The sequence below is a fragment of the Nycticebus coucang genome, chromosome 9, assembly GCF_027406575.1.
Source record: "Nycticebus coucang isolate mNycCou1 chromosome 9, mNycCou1.pri, whole genome shotgun sequence".
Lineage (NCBI taxonomy): Eukaryota > Metazoa > Chordata > Mammalia > Primates > Lorisidae > Nycticebus > Nycticebus coucang.
This window is the reverse complement of record NC_069788.1, coordinates 50,077,534-50,103,621: the sequence shown is the minus strand read 5'-3', so window position 1 is coordinate 50,103,621 and position 26,088 is coordinate 50,077,534. Positions and strand designations below refer to the sequence as shown.

The following is a 26,088-nucleotide window of genomic DNA, read 5'->3' as shown; positions in this document are numbered from 1 at the left end:
GCACCCAACCAGAATGCACCTCAATTTATAAGAGAAACTCTAACAGACATGAGCAACTTGATTTCCTCCAGCTCCATAATAGTTGGAGATTTTAACACTCCTTTGGCAGTGTTGGATCGATCCTCCAACAAGAAGCTGAGCAAAGAAATCTTAGATTTAAACCTAACCATCCAACATTTGGATTTAGCAGACATCTACAGAACATTTCATTCCAACAAAACTGAATACACATACTTCTCATCAGCCCATGGAACGTACTCCAAAATCGATCACATCTTAGGTCACAAGTCTAACCTCAGTAAATTTAAAGGAACAGAAATTATACCATGCATCTTCTTAAACCACCATGGAACAAAACTTGAACTGAGTAACAACAGGAATCTGCATACTCATACAAAAACATGGAAGTTAAATAACCTTATGCTGAATGATAGCTGGGTCAGAGATGAGATTAAAAAAGAAACTGCCAATTTTTTGGAACAAAACAACAATGAAGACACGAACTATCAGAACCTCTGGGACACTGCAAAGGCAGTTCTAAGAGGGAAATTTATAGCACTGCAAGCCTTCCTCAAGAGAAAGGAAAGAGAGGAAGTGAACAATTTAATGGGACATCTCAAGCAACTGGAAAAGGAAGAACATTCCAACCCCAAACCCAGTAGAAGAAAAGAAATAACCAAAATTAGAGCAGAATTAAATGAAATTGAAAACAAAAGAATAATACAACAGATCAATAAATCAAAAAGCTGGTTTTTCAAAAAGGTCAATAAAATAGATAAACCTTTGGCCAACCTAATCAGGAAAAAGAGAGTAAAATCTCTAATCTCATCAATCAGAAACGACAAAGACGAAATAACAACAGACTCCTCAGAAATCCAAAAAATCCTTAATGAATATTATAAGAAACTTTATTCTCAGAAATATGAAAATCTGAAGGAAATTGACTGATACTTGGAAGCACATCACTTTCCAAGACTTAGCCAGAATCAAGTGGAAATGTTGAACAGGCCCATATCAAGTTCAGAAATAGCATCAACCATACAAAACCTCCCTAAAAAGAAAAGCCCGGGACCAGATGGTTTCACGTCAGAATTCTACCAAACTTTTAAAGAGGAATTAGTACCTATATTACTCAATCTGTTCCAAAAGGTAGAAAAAGAAGGAAGACTACCCAACACGTTCTATGAAGCAAACATCACCCTGATCCCCAAACCAGGAAAAGACCCAACAAGAAAAGAAAATTATAGCCCAATATCACTAATGAATATAGATGCAAAAATATTCAACAAGATCCTAACAAACAGAATCCAGCAACACATCAAACAAATTATACGTCATGACCAAGTTGGTTTTATCCCAGGGTCTCAAGGCTGGTTCAATATACATAAATCTATAAATGTAATCCAGCACATAAACAAATTAAAAAACAAAGACCATATGATTCTCTCAATCGATGCAGAAAAAGCTTTTGATAATATCCAGCATCCCTTCATGATCAGAACACTTAAGAAAATTGGTATAGAAGGGACATTTCTTAAACTGATAGAGACCATCTACAGCAAACCCACAGCCAATATCATATTGAATGGAGTTAAATTGGAATCATTTCCACTCAGATCAGGAACCAGACAAGGCTGCCCATTGTCTCCACTGCTTTTTAACATTGTAATGGAAGTTTTAGCCACCACAATTAGGGAAGAAAAGGCGATCAAGGGTATCCATATAGGGTCAGAAGAGATCAAACTTTCACTCTTTGCAGATGATATTATTGTATATTGGTAAACACTAGGGACTCTACTACAAAACTCTTAGAAGTCAACAGGAATACAGCAGCACCTCAGGTTACAAAATCAACATTCATAAATCGGTAGCCTTTATATATACCAACAATAGTCAAGTTGAAAAAACAATTAAGGACTCTATCCCATTCACAGTAGTGCCAAAGAAGATGATATATTTGGGAATTTATCTAACAAAGGACGTGAAAGATCTCTATAAAGAGAACTATGAAACTCTAAGAAAAGAAATAGCTGAAAATGTTAACAAATGAAAAAACATACCATGCTCATGGCTGGGAAGAATCAACATTGTTAAAATGTCCATACTACCCAAAGCAACATATAATTTCAACGCAATCCCTGTTAAAGCTCCACTGTCATACTTTAAAGATCTTGAAAAAACAATACTTCCTTTTATATGGAATCAGAAAAAAACTCGAATAGCCAAGACATTACTCAGAAATAAAAACAAAGCAGGAGGAATTACGCTACCAGACCTCACACTATACTACAAATTGATAGTGATCAAAACAGCATGGTATTGGCACAAAAACAGAGAAGTAGATGCCTTGAACAAAATAGAGAACCAAGAGATGAATCCAGCTACTTACCATTATTTAATCTTTGACAAGCCAATTAAAAACATTCAGTGGGGAAAAGATTCCGTATTTAACAAATGGTGCTGGGTGAACTGACTGGCAACCTGCAGAAGACTGAAACTGGACCCACACCTTTCACTATTAACTAAGATAGACTCTCACTGGATTTAAGATTTAAACTTAACACGTGAAACTATAAAAATACTAGAGGAGAGTGCAGGGAAAACCCTTGAAGAAATGGGTCTGGGCGAGTATTTTATGAGGAGGACCCCCCCCGGGCAATTGAAGCAGCTTCAAAAATACACTACTGGGACTTGATCAAACTAAAAAGCTTCTGCACAGCCAAGAACACAGTAAGTAAAGCAAGCAAACAGCCATCAGAATGGGAGAAGATATTTGCAGGTTATGTCTCCAACAAAGGTTTAATAAACAGAATCCACAGATAACTCAAACGCGTTAGCAAGAAAAGAACAAGGGATCCCATTGCAGGCTGGGCAAGGGATTTGAAGAGAAACTTCTCTGAAGAAGACAGGCGTGCGGCCTTCAGACATATGAAAAATGCTCATCATCTTTAATCATCAGAGAAATGCAAATCAAAACTACTTTGAGATATCATCTAACTCCAGTAAGACTAGCCTATATCACTAAATCCCAAGACCAGAGATGTTGGCGCGGATGTGGAGAAAAGGGAACACTTTTGCACTGCTGGTGGGAATGCAAATTAATACATTCCTTTTGGAAAGAGATATGGAGAACACGTAAGAGATCTAAAAATAGATCTGCCATTCAATCCTGTAATCCCTCTACTGGGCATATACCCAGAAGACCAAAAATCACATCATAACAAAGATATTTGTACCAGAATGTTTATTGCAGCCCAATTCATAATTGCTAAGTCATGGAAGAAGCCCAAGTGCCCATCGATCCACAAATGGATCAATAAATTGTGGTATATGTACACCATGGAATATTATGCAGCCTTAAAGAAAGATGGAGACTTCACCTCTTTCATGTTTACATGAATGGAGCCGGAACATATTCTTCTTAGCAAAGTATCTCAAGAATGGAAGAAAAAGTACCCAATGTACTCAGCCCTACTACGAAACTAATTTAGGGTTTTCACATGAAAGCTATAACCCAGTTACAACCTAAGAATAGGGGGAAGGGGGAAAGGGACGGGAGGGAGGGATGAGGTGGGTAGAGGGAAGGGGATTGGTGGGATTACACCAGTGGTGCATCTTACAAGGGTGTATGTGAAACTTGATAAATGTGGAATGTAAGTGTCTTGGCACAGTAACTGAGAGAATGCCAGGAAGGCTATGTTAACCAGTGTGATGAAGTGTGTCAAACGGTCTGTGAAGCTAGTGAATGATGCCCCATGATCATATCAATGTACGCAGCTATGATTTAATAAAAAAATAAATAAATAAATAAATAAAAATAGAAAAAAAAACTGAGGCAAGAGGATCACTTGAGCCCAAGAGTTGGAGGTTGCTGTGAGCTATGATGCCCCAGCACTCTACCTAGGGCAACAGCTTGAAACTCTCTCAAAAAAAAAAAAAAAAGATGGTATACGGGGCGGCGCCTGTGGCTCAAGGAGTAGGGCGCCAGTCCCATATGCTGGAGGTGGCGGGTTCAAAACCCAGCCCCGGCCAAAAACCACAAAAAAAAAAAAGATGGTATACGGTGGACCCTTGAATAATAGGCTTTTGAACTGCATGGGTTCACTTAAACATGATTTTTTACAATAAATCTATTGTAATATTTTTGGAGATCTGCTACAATTTGAAAAAACTCAAACTATGTAGCCTAGAAATATTTTAAAATTAAGAAAAGTTAGGTATGTCATGAATGCATAAAATCTATATAGATACTAATCTGTGTTATTACTTACTACCATTAAATATACTACCAATAATATCTATTATAAAGAGTTGAAATTTATCACAACTTATGCTCACCAACACTTACACACTGTACAGGATACCATTCACAATCCAGAGAAAAGCAAACAAAAGCAAAGATGCAGTGTTAAATCATAATTGCATAAAATTATCTGTAATATTAATACCTACTGCACTGTTACTGAACCAAACTGAGGTCCGCTCACTCAGTGCAATAGAGCCAGGCACTGAAGCTGAGAGTTGCAGCAGGAGAAAGAGGCTTTATTGCTTGGTGCCATGCAAGGACAGCAGACAACTAACACTTAAAAGCCAATTCTCCTATGGCTTAGGGGCCGGGCTTTTTAAAGGTGGGATACTTTTCAGGCAGGCAAAATTTTAAATTGATACATGCAGGTTGTATCATGGCCTGCCCCAAATAGCAGGATATCCTAAAGTGGGAGGGGAAGGCATAAGTGAATTTAGATATTCTTGGATTAGTGAAAAGGAATGTTAAGATGAGAGTCACAGGCCCCTCAGAGAAGTACAGCACAAAGAATGAGCATCAGGATTCAATTCCTCAATTTCCATAATCTAAATTTTCCATCTAGTGGGGATTTCTGAAAAACAATTCAAGAACATGTTACGATACCATCTTTGACTTTCCACAGAGAACCAAACCACCCCATAAGTGGCTCACTTGAGGGGAGGCTAACTCGGTGCCCAGAACTTCCCAAGAAGGCACTCCAGATTTTCCGTTATTTCCATGCTTGGGAGCCCCTGCCTTGTCTCAGTACTGTGATAATAATTTCATAGCCACCTCCTGTTGCTATTCTGGTGAGCTCAAGTGTTGCAGTTATCTGCGTAAAACTCTCTATGACTCTAATCATCTCTGTGTGAGCAGCTCATCTATCCAGTAAATTGTCTATCACAGTAAAAAATGTTCTTTTGTGGTTCTTGCATATTTTTCATCATTTTTAGTGCAATATTGTAAACCCTGAGTAACACCATGGGACCCATTTAAAATGCTACTAGTGATGTTGGAAGTGCTCTCAAGAAGCAGAGAAAAGTCATGACATTACAAGAAAAAATTGCCTTGTTTGATATGTACCAGAGATTGAGGTCGCTACTGCAGATGCCTGACATTCAGACAGATGATTCATCTCATAAACAGGCAACATAAACTTATCAATAAAAACACCACAGTGCTATAAATGTATTTTCTCTTCCATATGATTTTCTTGATATATTTTTTCTAGCTTACTTTACTGCAAGATTACAATATATAAAACATACAACATATAAAATATGTGTTAATTGTTTATGTTATCGGTAAGGCTTCTGGTCAACAGCAGGCTATTAGTAGTTAAGTTCTGGGGGAGTCAAAAGTTATATACATATTTTCAACTACACAAGAGGTCAGCACCTCCGAGCCCTGAGTTGTTCAAGGCCCAACTGTATTGTCCTAAATTCTCACCACCCCTTTGGAGTACCCATCACCAGTTACTCCCATGCGTACATGCATGATGTACATGTTAACAAACTTCTATTTTTTTTTTTTTTTTTGAGACAGAGTGTCAAGCTGTCACCCTGGGTAGAGTGTCATGGCATCACAGCTCACAGGAACCTCCAACTCCTGAGCTTAAGCGATTCTTTTGCCTCAGCCTCCCAAGTAGCTGGGACTACAGGCCCCGCCACAATGCTTGGCTATTTTTTGGTTGCAGTTGTTGTTTGGCAGGCCGGGGCTGGATTCGAATGTGCCAGCTCTGGTGTATGTGGCTGGCGCCTTAGCCACTTGAGCTACAGGTGCCAACTTATGTTTTTCTCTTGCTAATCTGTCTGTTTCAGTCTGATTTACAGGGCCTCAGCTGGAGAACGTAAGATAGGCTAAGGAAAAGATTTTCTTCCTCCCTTTACCCCTCCACACACGGAGGAGGGTGCACGGCATGTGCTGTGTATTACTTCCCCACCTGCCAGTCTCCCTTGCTTTGCTACATCACAGCCCCCAGTAGTGTTGGGACCACATAGGCCTTCATACATGTCACATCACAGCTGCCACTAGTGCTGGGATTCACTTGCCATGCAACGATCTCTAGCATGTTCTTCCATCCAGCTGTGGGCTACTTAAGTGGATGCCATGTTGCTCATTAAGTATTTTGATTTTTTTTTTCATTAAGTATTTTGAATATCACCTCACTTGATAGGAGTATGGTACTTGACATGAAGCCCACCTTAATATTCCTCTAAGGTTAATGGACCGTGAAGGGCAACATAACAGGATTTCCTCCTTCAAAAGCCTGAGTGAATAAGCAAAAAATAGCCTAAAATTACAAAGGATTATGGGAGGAACCACAAGTGGCAAAACCATCTTCAACACATCTGGCAGATAGGGTTAAGGGTGAGACTACAGCTGGCCATGAAGCACCCAAAAGGAATCAAGGGCTCGATAAGAGACTAAATCACAGCAGACAGACAAGACCAGGGTGATCAACTCAAGAGGGTCAACAAGGAGCATGGCAAAGTGGAGTGAACACAGGTTGTGCAATAGGCAGACCAGATGCAGTGGATGTTTTTTTCCAAAGAAGGCTGCTGCAACATATTTATTCCACTCCATGTGCTCTCTTTACAATGTGATTTACACTCATCCTATCAAGAAGCAGGGTCTACGTTTCCTCCTCTGAATCTGTTTTCTGGCAGTCTCTGACTGCCCAGAAAACAGAACATGACAGAAGTGATGCTATGCAACTTCCAAGGCTTTGTCAGAAAAAAAGATACAGCCTAAACCTAGCTGGCTCTCCACAACTCCCCCCAACCTGCATTCTATCTGTCTCTCTCTCCACTTGCCTTTGGAGTTTGGTCACTACATGATGAGGAATCTCAGGTCATCTGCAAAGGTCATGGTAGGATTCCAGTCAAGAGGCCCAGCTGAAGTCTTCGCTAACGGCAGACACCCAAATTTGGAGGCTGGGTGAAGGAGATTTTGGATGACTCCAACCTTTAGCCTTCAAATCTTCCAGATGCTGAGGAATAGAAACAAATTCCCGGGCGGTGCCTGTGGCTCAGTCAGTAAGGCGCCGGCCCCATATACGGAGGGTGGCGGGTTCAAACCCGGCCCCAGCCAAACTGCAACCAAAAAATAGCCGGGTGTTGCGGCAGGCACCTGTAGTCCCAGCTACTCGGGAGGCTGAGGCAAGAGAATCGCTTAAGCCCAGGAGTTGGAGGTTGCTGTGAGCTGTGTGAGGCCACGGCACTCTACCGAGGGCCATAAAGTGAGACTCTGTCTCTACAAAAAAAAAAAAAAAGAAACAAATTCCCCACACTATACTCTGTCTGAATTACTGACTCACAGAAACTGCGAGAGATAATTATTATTGCTTTAAGCCTTTTATGGTGGTAGATTATTTGGCAATAGATACCACACACAGTTTGTTTCTTTGTTTCTTTGTTTTGAGACAGTCTCACTTTGTCACCCTTAGTAGAGTGCCATGGTGTCATAGCTCACAGCAACCTCCAACTCTTGAGCTCAAGCAATTCTCTTGCCTCAGCCTCCCAAGTAGCTGGGACTACAGGTGCCTGTCACAACGCCCAGCTAAGTTTTTGTTTTATTTTTTTTTTTGGGGGGGGGTTGCAGTTGTGATTGTTGTTTGGCAGGCCTGAGCTGGGTTTGAACCTGCCAGCTTGAGTGTATGTGGCTGGTGCCCTAGCTGCTGAGCTATGGCTGTTGAGCCCCCCACACAGTTTGAATGCTACTTTACTCCTTAGTACTGTGACATTGGACAGGACTCTTCCTCTTCCTGAGCAGCAGCCTCCCTGCTAGACAATGAGCACACAACCCCCTCCCTTTCAGGACTATGCTAAGTACCAGAGCTAATGCCTGTGAGATGCCCAGCTCTCCTGATTGATCTCTTAAAATTATCTCCTTTATTCATTTGGTCAGTTGCTTACTGGATATCTTCCCATCTAAAGAAGGCACATCTCATAAAATCCATCAAAAGTGCCTACCACTGGCTCAGTGCCTGTAGCTCAGTGGTTAGGGTGCTGGCCACATACACCGGGGCTGACAAGTTTGAACCCAGCCTGGGCCTGCTAAACAATGACAAAAAAAAAAATAGCCAGGCATTGGGGTGGGCACCTGTAGTCCCAGCTACTGGGGAGGCTAAAGCAAGGGAATCACTTATGCCCAAGAGTTTGAGTTTCCCAATTCAGGGAAAAGCAGAAGACACTGAGGCCTGATGTTCCAAAGTCAAGCCTGAGGGTGAATGCCACCCTGACTAAGGCAAAGATGGAGATGCAAAGCCTGCCTACAGGTGTGGAGGGAGCAAGTCCTCCCAGAACAGCTGAGTGGTGGCCTCACTGCCCAGAAACACATGCCCTTGGCACCCTTTGTATGGCACACCCCAGCTAGCCCTACCATTGCTTGCTTTCCTCACTCTTACTATCAAAGAGTGTCTGGCTCACCCTGGGCCACAGCGGAACTTCCGACCCTTTGTTTATAATTTACATCCCACCTAAGGGCAACCCAAGTTTGAGGTGCTAACTTGGATCTCTACTAGGTGCTGGAATATAGCTCCAGCTGCTGTTTCTGGAGCCAACTGTTCATTTTCCACATTGCAGGCTTACGTACTCCATAGGTTTCTTCCCTTCTCCTTCAGAATATTCCACTGTGGGAAGAAGGGAAACTTGAATTAAATCTAATTGGTCAAAGGTAGATAATCACTGTGGAATGTTTTTCAAGGGCTGGTCTAAGATTTAGCCTACCCACACTCCAGTAGTTCAGAAAGTGGCTTTTTTTTTTGAGACAGAGGCTCACTATGTTGCCCTCAGTAGTGTACCGTGGCATCACAGCTCACATGAACCTCTTTAACTCTTGGACTTAAGCCATTCTCCTGCCACAGCCTCCCAAGTAGCTGGAACTACAGGTGCCCACCACAATGCCCAGCTTTTTTTTTTGGTTGTAGTTGTCATTGTTGTTTGCCAGGCCTGGGCTGAGTTCAAACCTGCCAGCTCCAGTACATGTGGCTGGCACCCTAGCCACTGAGCTATGGGGGCTGAGCCAGAAATTGGCTCTTAAATAGAGCAATGAATAATAGAGCCCACCCAATCCTTGCAGCTCTTCTGCAAAAATGTGAAAATCACTTTAGAAATCAGTGCCAAAGGCTGGGCATAGTGGCTCACACCTGTAATCCTAGTACTCTGGGAGGCTGAGGCAGGTGGATTGCCCTGAGCTCACAGGTTCAAGACCAGCTCTGAGCAAGAGCAAGACCTCTGCCTCTAAACATAGCCAGGCATTGGGGCAGATGCCTGTCATCCCAGCTACTTGGAAGGCTGAGGCAAGAGAATTGCTTGAGCCCAAGAGCTGGAGGTTGCTGTGAGCTACACTCTATCATCTCTATACAAAGTAAGACTCTATCTCAAAAAAAAAATCAGTGCAAAAGTGAAAACACTTCTTTTTTTTTTTTTTTTTTTTTTTGAGACAGAGCCTCAAGCTGTCACCCTGGGTAGAGTGCCATGGCATCACAGCTCACAGCAACCTCCAACTCCTGGGCTCAAGCGAGTCTCCTGCCTCCGCTTCCCAAGTAGCTGGGACTACACGCGCCTGCCACAATGCCCAGCTATTTTTTGGTTGCAGCCGTGATTGTTGTTTGGCGGGCCTGGACTGGATTTGAACCCACCAGCTCAGGTGTATGTGGCTGGCACCTTAGCCACTTGAGCCACAGGCGCAGAGCCAACAAAGCACTTCTTTAAGACAACATGAAAAAATATAAAAGTTCCAGGCAAGTTTTTTTGCCCTTGGCCATTCAAAACTTTCTTCCATTTTAATAGCAAATTCTTTCCAAGATGCTCAGAGTTCCTTAGGTAAAGATTTTTAAGGTTGGAAGCACTAGGGGGCCACCTCACGTACTGTCTTCTAGAAGGCCTCATTTTTTTATTGTTCTTACTTCTAGAGAGGAAGAGTCCTCACATCTGTTCAGCCATTTGCTCCAGGCTCCCAGTAAATGCCCACCACTGTCACGGAACTCATTAAACAACAGTGACCAGGCTAACATTTCACCTAACATATTAGCATACCACAGGCTGAGCACCATTTTAAGTGCCCGAATGCATAATCCATCTAGTCCTTGCACCCACCCTATGGAGAAATGCATTGCAATTGTTATTACTACTACTATTATTATTTCCATCTTCACAGATGAGGCCATAAAGAAGAGAGATTAAGGAACTTTTTTGCATGTGGTAGGATCTGATGCTCATACTTTTAACCACTGTTATCACTCACTAATCTAAGCCTTAATGCTGTCCCGCTGAGCCTTCAATGGATCCATAAAACACCTCTTTCCACTTCTCTGCTATAATACCTTTTCATTAACCTGGAGCCATCCCCTCCTCTGCCCACCCCAGCCTCCCTCCTTGGATTGAAGCCCCCTCTGTTCACAGTAAGGAGGGCGAGGTGCTGAGTCACACTGTTTACTGGTTTATTGAGAATGGGGAGATCCTTCCCCAAAAGACACCACAGTGTGAAAGGGACGCCACCTTCCGCCCCATAGGTCCATCTGTCCATCCCAAGAGTTAGGGGTGCCTTCCTTTGGTCACCAACTATCCACTGGAAGCAGCTCTCCAAACCTGCCCCCATTTCTTTTCCCTTAATTCCCCTGAAAAAAACACAAAATGAAGGGGAGCAATCTTGGGAGAAGATGATATGAGTGTAGACTAAGGGTGATACATGAGTGCAATGGAGAACAGGGAGTTTGAGCAGAAACTGAGATTCTGTGAGGAGGGGAGGGCGTGGCTGTGTCCACCAAGCATGAATTGGGGAAAAGTGCATAACAATGTGCAGGATGAGTGCATGTGGCTCTACTGGAGGAATACAATGATTTTAAGGTGCAAGGTGAAGAAGGTACGCAAAGTACATTGAGGGTACCACAGGGAAAATACACGGATAAACATGGATGTGTGCAGGTAGGAAAGATATGACTCAGCAGGCTAGACAAATTGCACACGCCTACCCAAACACACATAAGGACCAACCCATGACCATGAGAGGAGCACATGTAGCTATGAGAGCAGGCTGTGCACCAGAGCACATGTGACCAAAGCAAGAAGAAAGCACATAGGAAAAGCATGTGTGCACATGAGCATGTGTAGTGGAGACAAGCCAGGGAGGGGAGGATGCACGTGTGTTGAGAAGTGTGGGCACACACAGAGCAGAGGCAAGGAGCAAGTGAGCCTTGGGGAGAAGAATGAGTCCCCAGAAGAAACCAAATTCAAGGGGAACAAAACACAAAACATGGGACTGTGTGGAAAGGCAAGTGAGAAGAAAAGAGATTATGGCAGAGAGAAAAGGAAAGGCCCCTGCTGGGTGGGAAGAGCACTTATAGGGAGACCCCTGCTGGGGGGGAAAGCTGAGCTGCAAAGGCAGAGGAGCTGCAGGGGTTGCCGTGGGAACCAGACAGAGGCGTTAGAACTAGACAGGAGAGGAGGAAGATGCAGAGCGCAGCTGAGGAGGCAGTGAGTGAGCTGCTCCAAGCAGGGACAAACTAAATTAGGAAGTAGTGATATAAAATTACATGAATGGGTAGAGAGAAAAAGGTCTGTTTTCCAGAGGTATTAGAGACCCAAATGAGCCCAGGACTCACAGAGGGACATGTATTTACAAGAGATGAGATTGGACAGCATGTTATTCCCAAATGGGGATATGGGCCCCTGCTTCCCCTGAGTCCCCCATTCATCATCTCCCTTTCCCCACCCCACTAGACGGGCCTCTCCTCCCTCACACTCCCCTCACTTATAAAGCAAGTGGACTCGACTCCCATCACAGCTAAGCCGGTCGGGGGGCTCGGGGGGCCCCCTGGGCAGGCCCCCAGAGGGCTCTGGGGGTGTTGGAGGGTGTCGCCGAGAGCGGAGCTGCTGCCGAGACTGGAGCTGATGGCGCAGTTCAGAGACACGCTCCTCTTTCTGGAGGAAGAAACACAATTGCAGAGCAGGAGAAGGATAGGTTGTAAAAGGGTAGGGAGGAGGGAAATAGAGAAAGGGCACATAAAAATGGAGAGGGACACAAGGGTAAGTGACAAGGAATTTAAATGAGGAATCAGGACACAACAAGGAAAGCCAAGGAACATAATGAGAGCATCAAAAGAAGAAAAGAAATCAGGGAAATAAGAGGGAATTTTAAAACAAAAGGAGAAAATGAGGAAGGAGAGAAAAATCAGTACACACACATCTCCGAGTGAATCACACAGAAATTTATGCCAACCCATTTGGAACATGGCCCCTCTCTGGCATTGTACCAGCCCCTAACTACAGCCTGGGGCACAGTGGACACTGTGCGTGGCTGCCCAGATCCCCTTTGCTGGGGGTACACGTGACATCTAGCTGCTGTGAGTGTTGGCTGCCTCCCCAAATGCCACCCACAGTCAATGACCACCCACTTACTTCCAGGAGGTCAAGTCAACTTTGCAGCTCCCACTCCAGAGCCCCTTCCACCTGTCCAGGCAAACACTAGAATTTGCCTGAGACTGAATCATGCTCAACCCCATTTCCCTTCACAATCCTGAGACCCTCCTTCCATAAATCAAAAGCAACTAACTTCAGATAACCTGACCTAGACACGGGCCCCTCTACCCCATCACCTCTCCATCAGCCCACACCTCAGCAATGATCTTCTCCAGTTCACGGTTCTCCTTCTCCAGCAGCCGGGACTTCTCCTCCTCATTGTTGTTGGTGGATGACCCTGTCTTCATGGTGTCCTGCGCCTCAGACTGCCATTCCCCTCGGGTGATCAGTCTGCGCATCTGGGGGCAAAGGCATAGGCATGCAGTGGTCAAGCAGGGACTATGCCAGAGCTTAGCTGATGGAGGGTTGGAGTTGGAAGGACAAGCTGAACCCAAAACAAAGGAAGGAGTGAAAGGAGGTGGGTGGGGAAGGGCAAGGGAACAGAGTCCTGGGAGGATGGCATGGTAGGGCCCTGGGACCTCACCTTGGGCACAAAGAGCACAACCAGAGTAATGTAGGAGGAGAAAACTATAGCAAGAGAGGCAAAGGCGAAGGCTGCATCCTGCTGGCTGGACAGAATCATGGTGACCGGGGCGGTGATGAGGCACAGGACCTAGAGGGATGGAACAGGTTAGGGAGCCTCAGATCTATAGGCTCAGACAAGATCCAGGGTTTTCTTCTCCCAGAGAGAGCTTATGAGGACAGAGTCCTGGTGAACTATCCATTTGAAAAGAATCCAAATTCAGGATTGTCCTGAAATCCAGATTGAGAAAAATCCCAAAACTGCTCAGCAGATCCCAGATCCCAGCTCTAGGTCAACTCTCCCTCAGGGCAGGGATGCCCAGGATATCTTATGCATACATTCCAGGTTTTCAAAAATCAAAAGGGAAGAAATGGCAGAAAATCACAAGTCAGAGTCTAGCCCATAAACCAGTAATTTGACTTCTTTGTTTTGTTTCCTCACTATAAAGTGTGGGTACCAATACCTACTTCATTAGTTGTAAGAAGATGAATAACATGATGTTTATACTTACTTTATAAAGTACTTTATAAATATGAGGCATTTAACAAACTAAGACTTCCATGTGACTGATCTCAGATCTAGGGCCTGAGCTTTCCCTGTCTACCACATCTGGATTGCAGTGGTCAGCCCACGGATCAATGCCATGGGGTTGGTGCTCACCGCCACATTGTAGATGGCCATGCCCACAGCTCGGTGGTCATTGATCTTCTCGGTGGACACACTCTTGGTCTCGTAAGCAAGAAAGATTCCTAGCAGCAGCAGCAGCCCCTTGTAACCATAGAAAATTCCTAGGATGGCAGGAAAGGGTCACCTGGGCAACAAGGACCTCCATGCTCCCCACACAATCCTCATCCTCTCTCTGCCCTTCATCTACTGCTCCTCCATATCCTAGCTGCATAATGGAGAAAGATTTCTCAAAGCCTGCCCCTCTGATCTACCACACCTAGCCCTTTGTCCCCTACCCGCTATGTCTACACAATTTGCCCAAACACTACTGCTTCCTCCTAGGAGTCACACAGGAAGATGACAATCATGAGCAGCTATCAGTCAGGCTACAGCCTGTTGAACAGCTGGAAATGGGCCATCTGGGCCACACAGTGCCTCATCTCTTACTCCCTAGGTGGGAAGGTGTACCATTTGTGACCACAAATCAGAGAAATGCTAATAAGGCCAAGAGGGACCTAAACCCATGACCTTACAGCCCCTATTTTAATCTAGGGAGCTGATCAGACACAAATGCCATCAAGTCTAGAGATGGGGCCATCCCCACTTGTCCCTTTGCTAATCACAAATTCTTCTTCATCTCAACTTTCAACCCTAAGCTCCTCATAGTGAAAGACCAACTCACCTCCAGTCTAAAAGCATATTACTGCAAAAATAAAGAGGGAAACGTTCCAACTGGGACATTGGGAACTCTCTGCCTCCTCTCCCAATGATGCTTCTTCCCCCAGAACTACTGCCCTTGCCCACCCCTCCTGCCTTTGCCACACCAATGTCCTCCTTTTTCCATGTCCCACACACCAAGCCATGTGTTCATCTTCTTGGAGCTGCAGTGCTCCAGCTGGGGCAGGATAGAGACGTCAATATCTTCCTTTGGTTCCTCCTTGGCAAACGTCTAAGTGAGAAATGGGGCCACAGGACAGATGGTTGCCAACCACCCTTTCCCTCCCCAACTCTGCTCAGTCCCTGACTCCCACCTACCCTGCCACCTCTTCCCTAGGAAACCCTCAATGACAAATCTCACTCTAGGCCTGGAAATATTTTCCTGAACACCTCAGAAGTGCTTGTTCCCCACTTTCCCAATGCCTGAAAATTCTATACACTCTTCTCAGATCCCCACCACTTCCCTTCTTCAGATGAATCCAGAGGCCTCTGGTGGGGCTCCCTCTAGGAAGAACACATTTCCAATATGCAGAAGGCCAGAGACACTCTTTCACCAAACAGTTGTATCCCTCAAGACCACACACATTCTCCAGGGCCTTCATGGCCAGTGAGCCCCACTCAGCCTGACCCCAGAGCCTCCTATAAGGAGTACCTCAATGGTCCGGTGCAAAGGATCCACAATCTGCCAGATAGCAAGAGTGAGGACATCCATGCCCACCAGTAGGCCCACCGTGGCATACAGCTTCCAGGGCTCAAGGGTCTAGCAAGCACATAGGGGACACAGGCATGTCAGAGAAAAATCTTCTAAGCCCCAAGAGCCAAGGAGCTAAGCCATAAGGACTAGGAAACAGCTGACCTTCCTCCACTCCTTCTTTTCCTCCTTCTTTGTGAAGACCGTGTGGACCCACCAGATCTTGGTGAACATGGAGCCATAACCCAGACTAAAGCCCAGGCCCAGAAGCCAGAGGCGGGCCTAGAAGAGGAGAGAGAGCATAGGCAGAATAGGTAGGACAGTGGGTGGAACTGGATGGGCAGAGACCTAGGAGAGAGTGTGGGCAGGGGGCAGGTGACAAAGCAGGACACAGCCAATGGAGGGTAAAGTGAGTGGGTTGGGGAGGACAGGGAAGAGATGATCTCCCCACCTTCAACAATTCTTTCTATCCATCCTCTACTTCTATAACACCAGGTTCAACTTGCTAAAATTGCCTGGTTTTAGTGGCCAAAAACCTCTGATCACTACCCAGTGCCTATGAGTCGAACACCTCCAGTGTGACACAGAACCCTCACAATATGGTCCCAGCCATCTGTCCAGGCTCATCTCCCAGGCCCTCATTCACCCTATGCTCCAGCCACACTGAACTATTCACTTTCTCTCTAGCTCCATGATTGCTCCCCATACTCCTGGAGTAGCCTTCCTCTATTTCTCCCATGCATCCTTCAACATTCAAATGCTACCTCTTCTATGAGGTCTGCCCAACCATGCTGTTCCCTTCTTTGCTCCCACAGCACTTTGTGCAGACCCCTACTCAGGTTCCTCTTCTAGTGCACTACAGCTAATTGTTGGCTTCTCCCACCAGCCCCCTCACCCCCATAATTCCTGAAGAACTGTATGTGTGTGTGTGTGTGTGTGTGTGTGTGTGTGTGTGCAAATGCCATGTGTGTGCAAATGCCACATGCATAGATACATGATCAGGACAGCACAGGGCAGAGAAAGAGAGAGTACGGATAGGCAGAATCAGGAAAAGAAGAGGACGTTTCCCATTAGCTTAATAAAGAACCTCTCAAATATCACTGCTGAAGCCAGCTTTTCCCCCACAGCCCCAGAACTTTCCATGTACCAAGAGCCTTGGAGGCCCTCCTCCCTCTGTGGCAGTGTCTCTTCCCCCAATTCACTCTGCTGCCTGTTTAGATCTCTGCCTTCATCCTTCCAAACCCCCACTGAGGCTCCCATGGGAAGCCTACAGTTCTGGTTCTCAGCTCCCACACCACAGACAAGCCCCCCATTGTTCCGGGTTCTTTGGGGAGACCCCTTCCTTTGTCTTCATTGCCTCCCTTCTCTTCCCAGCAAGGCATGCCATGGCAACGCTGGAACTGACAAGTAAACACAGAATGAAAAAAGATCTAGGGGCACAGAAAAAAGGGACAGAGCCAGAAAGCATAAGGGTGATGCGAGGAGGAAGTAACAGGGACAAGAGGCAGGAAAAGGTGAGAATCACACATTGTGGAAGGGGCTCCAAGGGGGAGGGTGGGAGAGCCACATCCTGCAAGGTATTTGCCCACCACCTCCTCACCTGGCAGACGAAAGGGAACTGGTTTCTCCCAATGTGGTAACCATCCAGGCCGAGGGGGAAAACAGCAGCAAGTGCCAGTGAGCAGCCCACGGCAGTCAGGTTGTTCAGGTTGGGCTGTGAGTTCTGGATATAACTAGGGCAGAGGCAGAAGGGTGGGAGAGGGAGAGAGAGAATTACCCCTCTTCTCCAGGGAGGTTTAGTTTTCTAAATGCTATGCAATGGCATGACCCCTCCTTTGGGGACCTAGGACGAAAGGAAGACAGGGTTGAAGCAGGCAGCAGAACCTTGGCAGCAAAGCACCTCCATCAGGAAGCTGGAGCTAGAGTGGCAGAGACTTCCCCCGGCACAGGGCACCAACTGGACTGTTGAAAGTTGATTTCTCTTTTCTGCTAGTTACTGCTTTGGAGTAGGGATGGGGGTTATGTCTAGTTTCCCCTTTTTCATTCCCACTAAGTCAGAATGAAAACCTCCATGAAACATGGTCTGAGGAGTCACATAGGTTTTATTCTTGCTCCCCTCAAAGACGGTAATCATTATTTTAGACAGGCGAGAGAGAACAAGGAAAATGTCAGAAGAGAAACTTACCGGACATGTGAGTTGTAGATGTTAAAGGACAGACAGACAACAGCTAGGACAATGCCCAGGCTGGAGAGAACCGAAACGGAGATAAAGAGTTTCTGTGACAGGAAGCGGAATGTCTTGATGACCAGGGTCTGGTCAGCTGGGGGGGACCCTCCTGTATGGCATAGGGGAGGAAGAGGGAGGGGACAAGGGAAAGGAAGGAGGACAAAGGAATGAAAGTGGGATGGGAGAAAAGGGTGAAGGACTAGGTTGCTGATAGGCATTCAGTCTGGCTCAGGACAAGGTGGCCCTAACTATACCCAACAGGGGTTGCTATGGGTAGAAAGCTCTGTTGACAGTGGGGCCCTTAGGAGGTGATCAGAAATGAGATGAGAAGATGTATTGAAGGTTCTCTCCAGAGATTGAGAAATGATTAGGCATACCCCCAAAGTTTAATTTACTTTATTTTAATTGTTTGGTTTTTGTTTTTCTATCTTTCTTATGGAAAAGGAAAATGGGCAGGGGAAAGAAAGAGACAGCTGAGAAAAAAATTTTATGAGGTCTCTTACAACTCAAACCAGAAGCTTAAAAAAAAAATTATAGAATCATAAAGTTAAAGAGGGCCTCAAAATACCTGTATGGCCTCCTAACTTTAGGCAAGAAAACCCAAAAAATAAAAAGCACTACTCTGAAAAAAAAAAAAACTATTCTGAGATTTTAACTCTGGCAGGATGATATTCCTAAAGGTGTTTTTCAGTTATTATTAAGCAGAAGTTCAAATTTGTCCAAGTTCACAAAAAAACCTAATTTCAATTTGCTTAGTTAAAAAAAAAAGGGTAATTTAGGCCATGCGGCAGCATTTATAGCAGTACAGAACACTGTCCTAAATTCAAATTATAAAAAAAAATTGCAAAACTCCAGCAGTGCTGGGAATGACTAGATATCCGTTGGGCAGGGCAGATGGCAGCTGTCTTCAACGGCTGGGCCTCCCCTCCACCCTCAAAGGAGCCGATCCTTTCTTTTATCAGTAGGTCCTTCCTTTTGCCCACCTTCAAATTCTCTCCCATTTCTTATCATTCAGGCCACCAAGTACACAAAGAATAATTGCTTATGTTTCCTCTTTATAAGGTACGTTTTAGCAAATGACAATTATACGAGGTTTTACACCCTCCTCTATAGTTTAAGCAAATGTTGCCTGACAGTGACAGACAAAGACGTAGCTCTAGGCTTGAAGTAGCTGGTTCAGATATAGCAAGGCACCAGGACATCTGGGAAACCCGAAAGGAGTTTCCACTTCCCGCCTCTGCCCACCCCCTGCCTCTAATCCCCAGTTATTGCAGCAATGTACTATTAAAAATAGTACTGCCCACCACCTATTCCCTCTCCAAACATACCGTCTCCCCTACCCACATCTTGGAATTGTATTCACTCTCTCTTAAATCTTTCCCCTGGCCCAGCTCCTGGCCAAACTCCAACCTCAGGGCCCCCACCACTGCACCCTCTTTCAAATACACGACTCCTTTCCTTTATTGTTGAGAGAGGCTGAAGGCAAATACAAACAAGATCCACTTACCAATCCACTTGTCCGTTTTGGACCAGGAAAGATCATCCTTGGTGCTGTCATAGTAGCCAATCTTCTTGTAGCTGCCACCTGGACACATGACAATAGGAGTGACCTCGGGTAGCCATTTTCAACTTTTCACTTCTCTAGAGTTGCTTTCCATAGTTGTATCTGATTTCATCTTCACTTGAGCCCCAAAGGGATGCTTGGAAGGGCATAGGGGTCTCTTGAATCAGTGAACTGACTCAAAAGCCATATAAGGCAGTTCCCAAGACAACTCAAGTAAATAAGAATATATGTTTAAAACTCTTCAGTGAGAAGCTGCACAGTATGTCTGCCACCTTATTCCACTTCCTCGCACCTCTTTCAGCAAGATGTCTCTCACTTTGATTCTGGCTTCTTAAGCTTTACATGTTTCTGCTTATTCTCCCTCTCATGATGGACAAGATCTGTTTTCCCAGCGGCTTTCATTTTAATTTTAGAAATGTCTCTTCCATTGGCTTGGGTTCTAATTCCTTGGATAAGTTACATCTGCCTCTTAAAGAACCTCTAGTAAAATTCAGTCACTTCTAACTTTTCTGTTCTAGAACTGTCCCAGTTACCCTAACTTTTCCTTCAAAAGCCAACTCACACCCCTTTCACCATGGCTGAAGTCCATTTCCTCTTGTCCTGGAAACAAAGAAGAGCTGAGAGGATGTGGGAGGTGGGGAGAGGGAAAGAAAGAAACTTTTCACAGGTGGCCAACATGCCAGAAAATGCTAAGTGGGGTAGAGTTGAAAAATTAACTCATGGAAATTTGGCAAATGCATAAGTGTGCAAAATTATAAAAAAAAAAAAAAATACAATCTAGACCACAAATGGTAGGCTATACCTATAATCCCAGCACTTCGGGAGGCCAAGGTAGGAAGACTGTTTGAGCCAAGGAGTTCAAGACCAATATGGGCAACATAGCAAGAGTCTATATTAACAAAAAATTAAAAAAATTGCTGGGTGTGGTAGTGCACAGCTGTAGTCCCAGCTACTTAGGAGGCTAAGGCAGGAGGATCACTTGAGCCCAAGAATTCAAAGCTGCAATGAGCTATGATTGCACCCTGCACCTTAACCTGGGTAACAGAGCAAAACCCTGTCTCAAAAAATGTTTAGCCTATAGTCCCAGCTACTCAGGAGGCTGAGGCAAGAGAATCGCCTAAGCCCAGGAGCTGGAGGCTGCTGTGAGCTGTGACGCCATTGCACTCTACCGAGGGCAACAAAGTGAAACTCTGTCTCTTAAAAAGAAAAAAGAAATGTTTAAAAATATATACAATCTAGAAAAGCCAAACTCTACATATTACAAATAAATTAGAAATAATAGTTTACATGCCAAGGAAATTCAATGGAGTCCCTTTAAAAAATTTCAAGTTTCAAGAGCAGAGAGAGGGGTAGGGAAAGGAAGAACAGAGAGAGAGAAGGAGGGAGGAGGTGGGGCCTTTGTGTGTTTCACACCTTTTGGGGTCAAGACGATTGTAAGACAGACTTTATCTAACAAATGCAATCAGTGTAACCTGGTTTCTTGTACCCTCAATGAATCCCCAACAATAAAAAAAAAAAAAGACAAACTAGAAAAAACATTTTTTTTCAAGTTTCGCCAGGCATGGGGGCTCAGGCCTGTAACACCAGCACTTGGGAGGCCAAGACAGGTTGATTGCCTGAGCTCACAGATTTGAGACAAGCCTGAGCAAGAGCAAGACCCCATCTCTAAAAAATAGCCAGGCATTGTGGCAGGCGCCTATAATCCCAGCTACTTGGGAGGCTGAGGCAAGAGGATCACTTGAACCCAAGAGTTTGAGGTTGCTGAGAGCTAAAACACCATGGCACTCTACCAAGGGTGACCAAATGAGACTCTGTCTCAAAAAAAAAAAAAAAATTGCAAGTTTCCTAGATTTAGCTTTCCTTGAGTCTGACAGGTCATCAACTCCTCAACCAAGCCATCAAAGAGAAATTTCTGAAATGGAAATAGAAGCCACTGAGAAAGTGGCTGTTTCTAATCTGCATTCCCCTTTTCAAGAATATAACAGTGTGACTCAAAGAGACCCACCTATGTCTAAGCTTTTTATTATTATTCTTTAAAAGCATAATGAACACAGTTAAAAGAGGAAGGGTTGGGGAGGTACCAAGGCAATTTGTGCTGTCTTGAGTGTCCTCCCTCAGGTGATGTCCTAGCCTACTACCCCCAGCCTGCCCCCCAACCTCTCATCCCCTCTTGCCACTTTACTCACCCTGCAGCTGTTCAATAAGCGTCCATGCCATCCGAGAGCCGCTGGCATCAAACACCACATGGCCCTGAGGGAGAAAAACATGTGGAGGAAGGCAAAGGGGACAAAAGCAAAAGTGAAAGAGAACATCAGGGACTCTTTGAATCCTTCTGTGCTTGATGTAATTGAGCCTCTGAATGAATGCTATTTATGGCATTTGCCTGCATATAGGACATACCCCAGATGCCCATACCCTAGATTTTAGAAATAATATTCTTTGGAGAACCTTCACCATGAGATTTGAATGGGAAAAATTCCCAGATAAAGCACCAGCAGACCTGGCTTCTGCTGTGTGGCCTGAGCAAGTCACCAAATCCCTCTGGGCACTAATTTTCCCACTTTTAAAGGAATAAGGAGATAACCTTTCAGGCTGCTTCATCTTTTAAAATCTTATGATTCTCACCTGATTTATAAATACCTAAACTGGTTTGAAAAGAAATGAGAGGAGGGGTTGAAAGAAATAGAATACATCAATTTTTTTCCTTGTAGTCTTTAATGGGTTTTTCTGGTTTAGGCATCTTTACTCCCCTGGTCTGACAGTGATTACTGCAGAGAAGTAACACAGAAAGACAGAATGCATGTTGTAGGAGAAGGCAGCTCTGAGGGGGGTTTCCTTGATGGCAAGATGGGAGAGTGTGAAGGAAGTTGCTGTAACTCACAGAGACACCCTCAAAGGACGAGGAGTTCATTGCCCGGTAGATTTGGTCGGTAATGGTCTGGTTGTTGTAGTTGAAGTCCTCCAGGCGCACACCAGAACGGCCACCACCTCCAGATGTCTTGTTCAGGGCCAGCGCTAAGGCCCAGATGGCATCGTAGGCCAGCGGTGCCTCCTGGAAGCCTCCTGTCTCCTCGGGGTGTCTTTTCAGTCGCTTGGTTAGTTTCTCCACAAATTCCTGGGATGTCTTGAAAGGGAAGAACATGAAGAAAGAATTGTAATGTGCGTGGGTGCGGGGGTGGGGGGTTGCAATCCAATTCTGGCTCAAACACTTCAACTTGAATGGATGGTTATGTGTTCGTATCGTCAGATTGAACATATGTACATTCAAAATCTTTAATTATACCCATGCGTCTGCCTTAGATCAGAAGCTACTCGACAATAGCAGGGATTAACTGGGTCCAATGGTCTTAGTGAGTACAACTGCTAACTCAGAACTACAGAGAAGTTTGATGAATAAACACTCCAGATAATGAATGGCAAAGAACAGAAAGTAGAGACAGAGTAAGAAGAGACATGGATATTCCAGGGAAGAGCTGCAATGCTGATTTTCTCTCATCCTTCAGATTTCCTCAATAGAGTTGATCTAGGATCTAACAGCTCCTGCAATTCTGAAAGATCCTAGAAAAGGTGACAGCACAGCCTTTTCTCGTTCTGCTTGTCAACTGGAAAGGTTCTTCATATGTGTGCTAATTTCCTGTCATTCTCTTGTGTTTTTACTTCACTGCCTCTTGGAGGGTTTTCAGAAGACTGAGAACTACGAAAATAGTCTTTGTATTTTTGAAGTCCATTATTTAATCCTGCTCACACCCCTCCTAACACTCAACCTTCTTTTTCCAAGAAAGTGAAAAAGAAATGATGCTTCCAGCCTGGCATAATGGTTCATGCCTATAATCCTAGCACTCTGGGAAATCAAGGCAAGCAGATTGCTTGAGCTCAGCAGCGAGAGCAAGATCCCATCTTTACTAAAAATAGAAAAACTGAGGCAAAAGGATCTCCCGAGCCCCAGAGTTTAAGGTTACTGTTAGCTATGATGACACCACGGCACTCTACTAAAAAAAAAAAAGATGGTTCCTTTACCTCCTTCATGAAATGCGTCAAAAGACTTAACTTTATATACCTTGCAGTAACCTTTGTTGGCTAATTAACTGTAAGTAAATTACTTAACCTCTTGGAACTTCCTTCTACATAATGGAGAAAATCATATCTTTCCTCCCTCACCTCCCAGAAATCATACAAGACTCAGCAACTACCTGGCAAAGCACAAATAATACACAGGGGCACTACGCAAATAATGGTTTCAGTTTGGGATGTATTAATACACACACTCTCATGAAAGTAGATGAATAAAGACTGAGTAATTATCTTTGTTCCCCATGCCCTGTCCACTTTTTTTTTTTTTTTTTTTTTTTTGAGACAGAGTCTCACTATGTCGCCCTGGGTAGAGTGCCTTGGCATCACAGCTCATAGCAACCTCCAACTCTTAGACTTAAGTGATTCTCTCGCCTCAGTCTCCCAAGTAACTGGGACTACAGGTGCCCACCACAATGCCTGGCTATTTTGTTGTTGTAGTTGTCATTGTTGTTTGGCAGGCCCAGGCTGGATTTGAACCCTCCAGCTCTGGTATATGTGGCTGGCGCCCTAGCTGCTGAGCTATAGGCGCTGAGCCCCTTGTTCACTTTTCTCTCTATTCAAGCTTCTATAGAGATGGGGGAGTGGGATATGTAAAAAGCATAGGTGGTATGGCATGGTAGAAACAGCATGGGCTGTGAAGATACACAGAGCTGGGCTCTACTACCCTTGAGGGCAGGAATAAGTTCCACTCCTCCTTTAATTGTTAGCATCTAGTACTATGCCCAGCTCACAATGAACAAACAATACATATCCATTGCATAGGGCAATGAAAATACTCTGTATGATGGTAGATACATGTCAGTATATCTTTGTCCAAACCTATAGAATATACAATACAAAGACTGAACTCTAAGGTAAACTATAGACTTTCAGTGATTCTGAGGTATCCAGTGTAGGCTCATCAATTGTAACCAATATACCACTCCTGGGGGGATATTGTTAATGGGGAAGGCTGTTCATGTGAGGTATATAGGGTATCTCTGTACCTTCATCTCAATTTTGCTATGAACCTAAAATTGCTCTAAAAAAATGGTCTTTTTAATAAAACGTAAACAGATAGATGCATAAACAGATAGATGGATAAATTCCAATTTTAATAAATCCATTTACCTGCTATGAAATCTCAAACAAAAATAGGAATACTACTGCCTGAAAGAGTTAGTATAAGGATGAAATAAGAACATGCATAACATGCTGGGTATAAAGTAAGTAATTTTCTCTTTGTAAATTTCCTTATCCCAACTTCATCTCTGTTATCTGATGTTCAGATCTATACTTTTAGCCCAATATTCCAAATCTGCATCTCTGACTGATTCTAAGGTATTCGTAACTATATGATCAATAATCTCAAACTGAAATATCCAAGACAAACTTCAATTTTTCCTCACTCCTCAATACTTCCTGGTACATGAGATTAAAACTCTGTGATCATAACATTCGACTTTTTCAATTCACCAAATCCTCTTAATTCTTTTATTTAAATATTTCATTATGGCCAGGCACGGTTCACACCTATAATCCCAGGACTTGAAGCCGAGATAGGTAGATTGCCTGAGTTCACTCTTTCGAGACCAGCCTGAGCAAGAGTGAGACCCGCATCTCAAAAAAATAGCCAGGCAGTGTGGTGGGTGCCTGTAGTCCCAGCTACTTGGGAGGCTAAGGCAAGAGAATCACTTAAGTCCAAGAGTTTGAGGTTGCTGTGAACTGATCCCACAGCACTCTATCGAGGGCAACAAAGTAAGACTTCGTCTAAAAAGTGGGGGGGAGGGGAGCACCTGTGGCTCAGGGGGTAGGGTGCCAGGCTCATATACCGAGGGTGGTGGGGTCGAACCCGGCCCCAGCCAGCTAAAACAGCAGTGGCAACTGCAACAAAAATAGCCGGGCATTGTGGCAGGCGCCTGTAGTCCCAGCTATTTGGGAGATTGAGGCAAGAGAATCGCCTAAGCCCAAGAGCTGGAGGTTGCTGTGAGCCGTGACACCACAGCACTCTACCAAGGGTGACAAAGTGAGACTCTGTCTCTAAAAAAAAAAAAGAAGAAAGAAATGTTTCATTAATACCACCCTTCCCTATCAGAATAATGATGATGATGATGATGATAAGGGCTAACATTTATATTGCTTACTATACATCAGGTACTTTTAAAGGTATGTACATCAACTTATTTAATCCTCAGACAATCCAACGAGGTATTGCTACATATTATTATTCTCACTTTAGAGCTAAGGAAATTGAGGCACAGAAGAGTTACATAACTGCATAAAGTTATACTTCTAGTGAGTAGCAGAGCTGGGATTCAAACAGCTCTTCAAACAAGAGCACCCGCACAACCAGCAGCCAGACTAAGACTTTCTGAGTATTTCTTTGGCTTCTAGGTTTTTCCAATCTTCAGTACAAAGTAAACAGTGCATAAAAAAATCACCCAGATAGCTGGGCATTGTGGCAGGTGCCTGTAGTCCCAGCTACTTGGAAGGCTGAGTCAAGAAAATCGCTTAAGCCCAAGAGTTGGAGGTTGCTGTGAGCTGTGATGCCACGGCACTCTACCCAGGGTGACATAGTGAGACTCTGTCTCAAAAAAAAAAAAAAAAAATCACCCAGAAGGGAAAGGATTCATCTGCTCGGCATGCTGCTGCCATCCCCTGCCCAGATCCTTAAACTCTCTGCTCACTCCAGGTCACTACCACTAAAACACCAAGCCACTAGGGACACCACTGCTACCCTGGGGCCAAAATTATGAAAAAAACAAATTTTCAAAGAGAAATTTGATTATGCAAGTTAAGGAAAACTGAACAACAACAAAAATCCCATAACCCACAAAAATTAGAGAATTAACCAACTGCAAACGTATGATCCTAATATTTCAACATCCCTGTCTGGCTAATAT

The 26,088-nt window shown here is 44.4% G+C and overlaps 1 protein-coding gene across 6 annotated transcripts in view; it reads right to left on the bottom strand.

Annotated features, from left to right (window-relative positions):
- Nucleotides 1-10,716: 10,716 nt before the first annotated feature.
- The window catches only part of GABBR1 (gamma-aminobutyric acid type B receptor subunit 1), a 30,977-nt gene continuing 15,605 nt past the window's right edge, over nucleotides 10,717-26,088 (bottom strand). For 5 of the 6 annotated variants that reach the window (XM_053601588.1, XM_053601592.1, XM_053601590.1 and 2 more), the window contains 12 exons: nucleotides 22,017-22,259; nucleotides 21,322-21,385; nucleotides 19,079-19,156; nucleotides 17,530-17,680; nucleotides 16,945-17,077; nucleotides 15,510-15,626; nucleotides 15,306-15,413; nucleotides 14,792-14,885; nucleotides 13,931-14,058; nucleotides 13,232-13,360; nucleotides 12,903-13,046; nucleotides 10,717-12,210 (listed from right to left, as the gene is read on the bottom strand). In XM_053601588.1, coding sequence (XP_053457563.1) covers nucleotides 12,037-12,210; nucleotides 12,903-13,046; nucleotides 13,232-13,360; nucleotides 13,931-14,058; nucleotides 14,792-14,885; nucleotides 15,306-15,413; nucleotides 15,510-15,626; nucleotides 16,945-17,077; nucleotides 17,530-17,680; nucleotides 19,079-19,156; nucleotides 21,322-21,385; nucleotides 22,017-22,259 — 1,563 coding nt within the window. In that variant the 3' untranslated portion in view covers nucleotides 10,717-12,036. The remainder of the gene's footprint in view (nucleotides 12,211-12,902; nucleotides 13,047-13,231; nucleotides 13,361-13,930; nucleotides 14,059-14,791; nucleotides 14,886-15,305; nucleotides 15,414-15,509; nucleotides 15,627-16,944; nucleotides 17,078-17,529; nucleotides 17,681-19,078; nucleotides 19,157-21,321; nucleotides 21,386-22,016; nucleotides 22,260-26,088) is intronic. The other variant, XM_053601591.1, reaches the window with a different exon arrangement.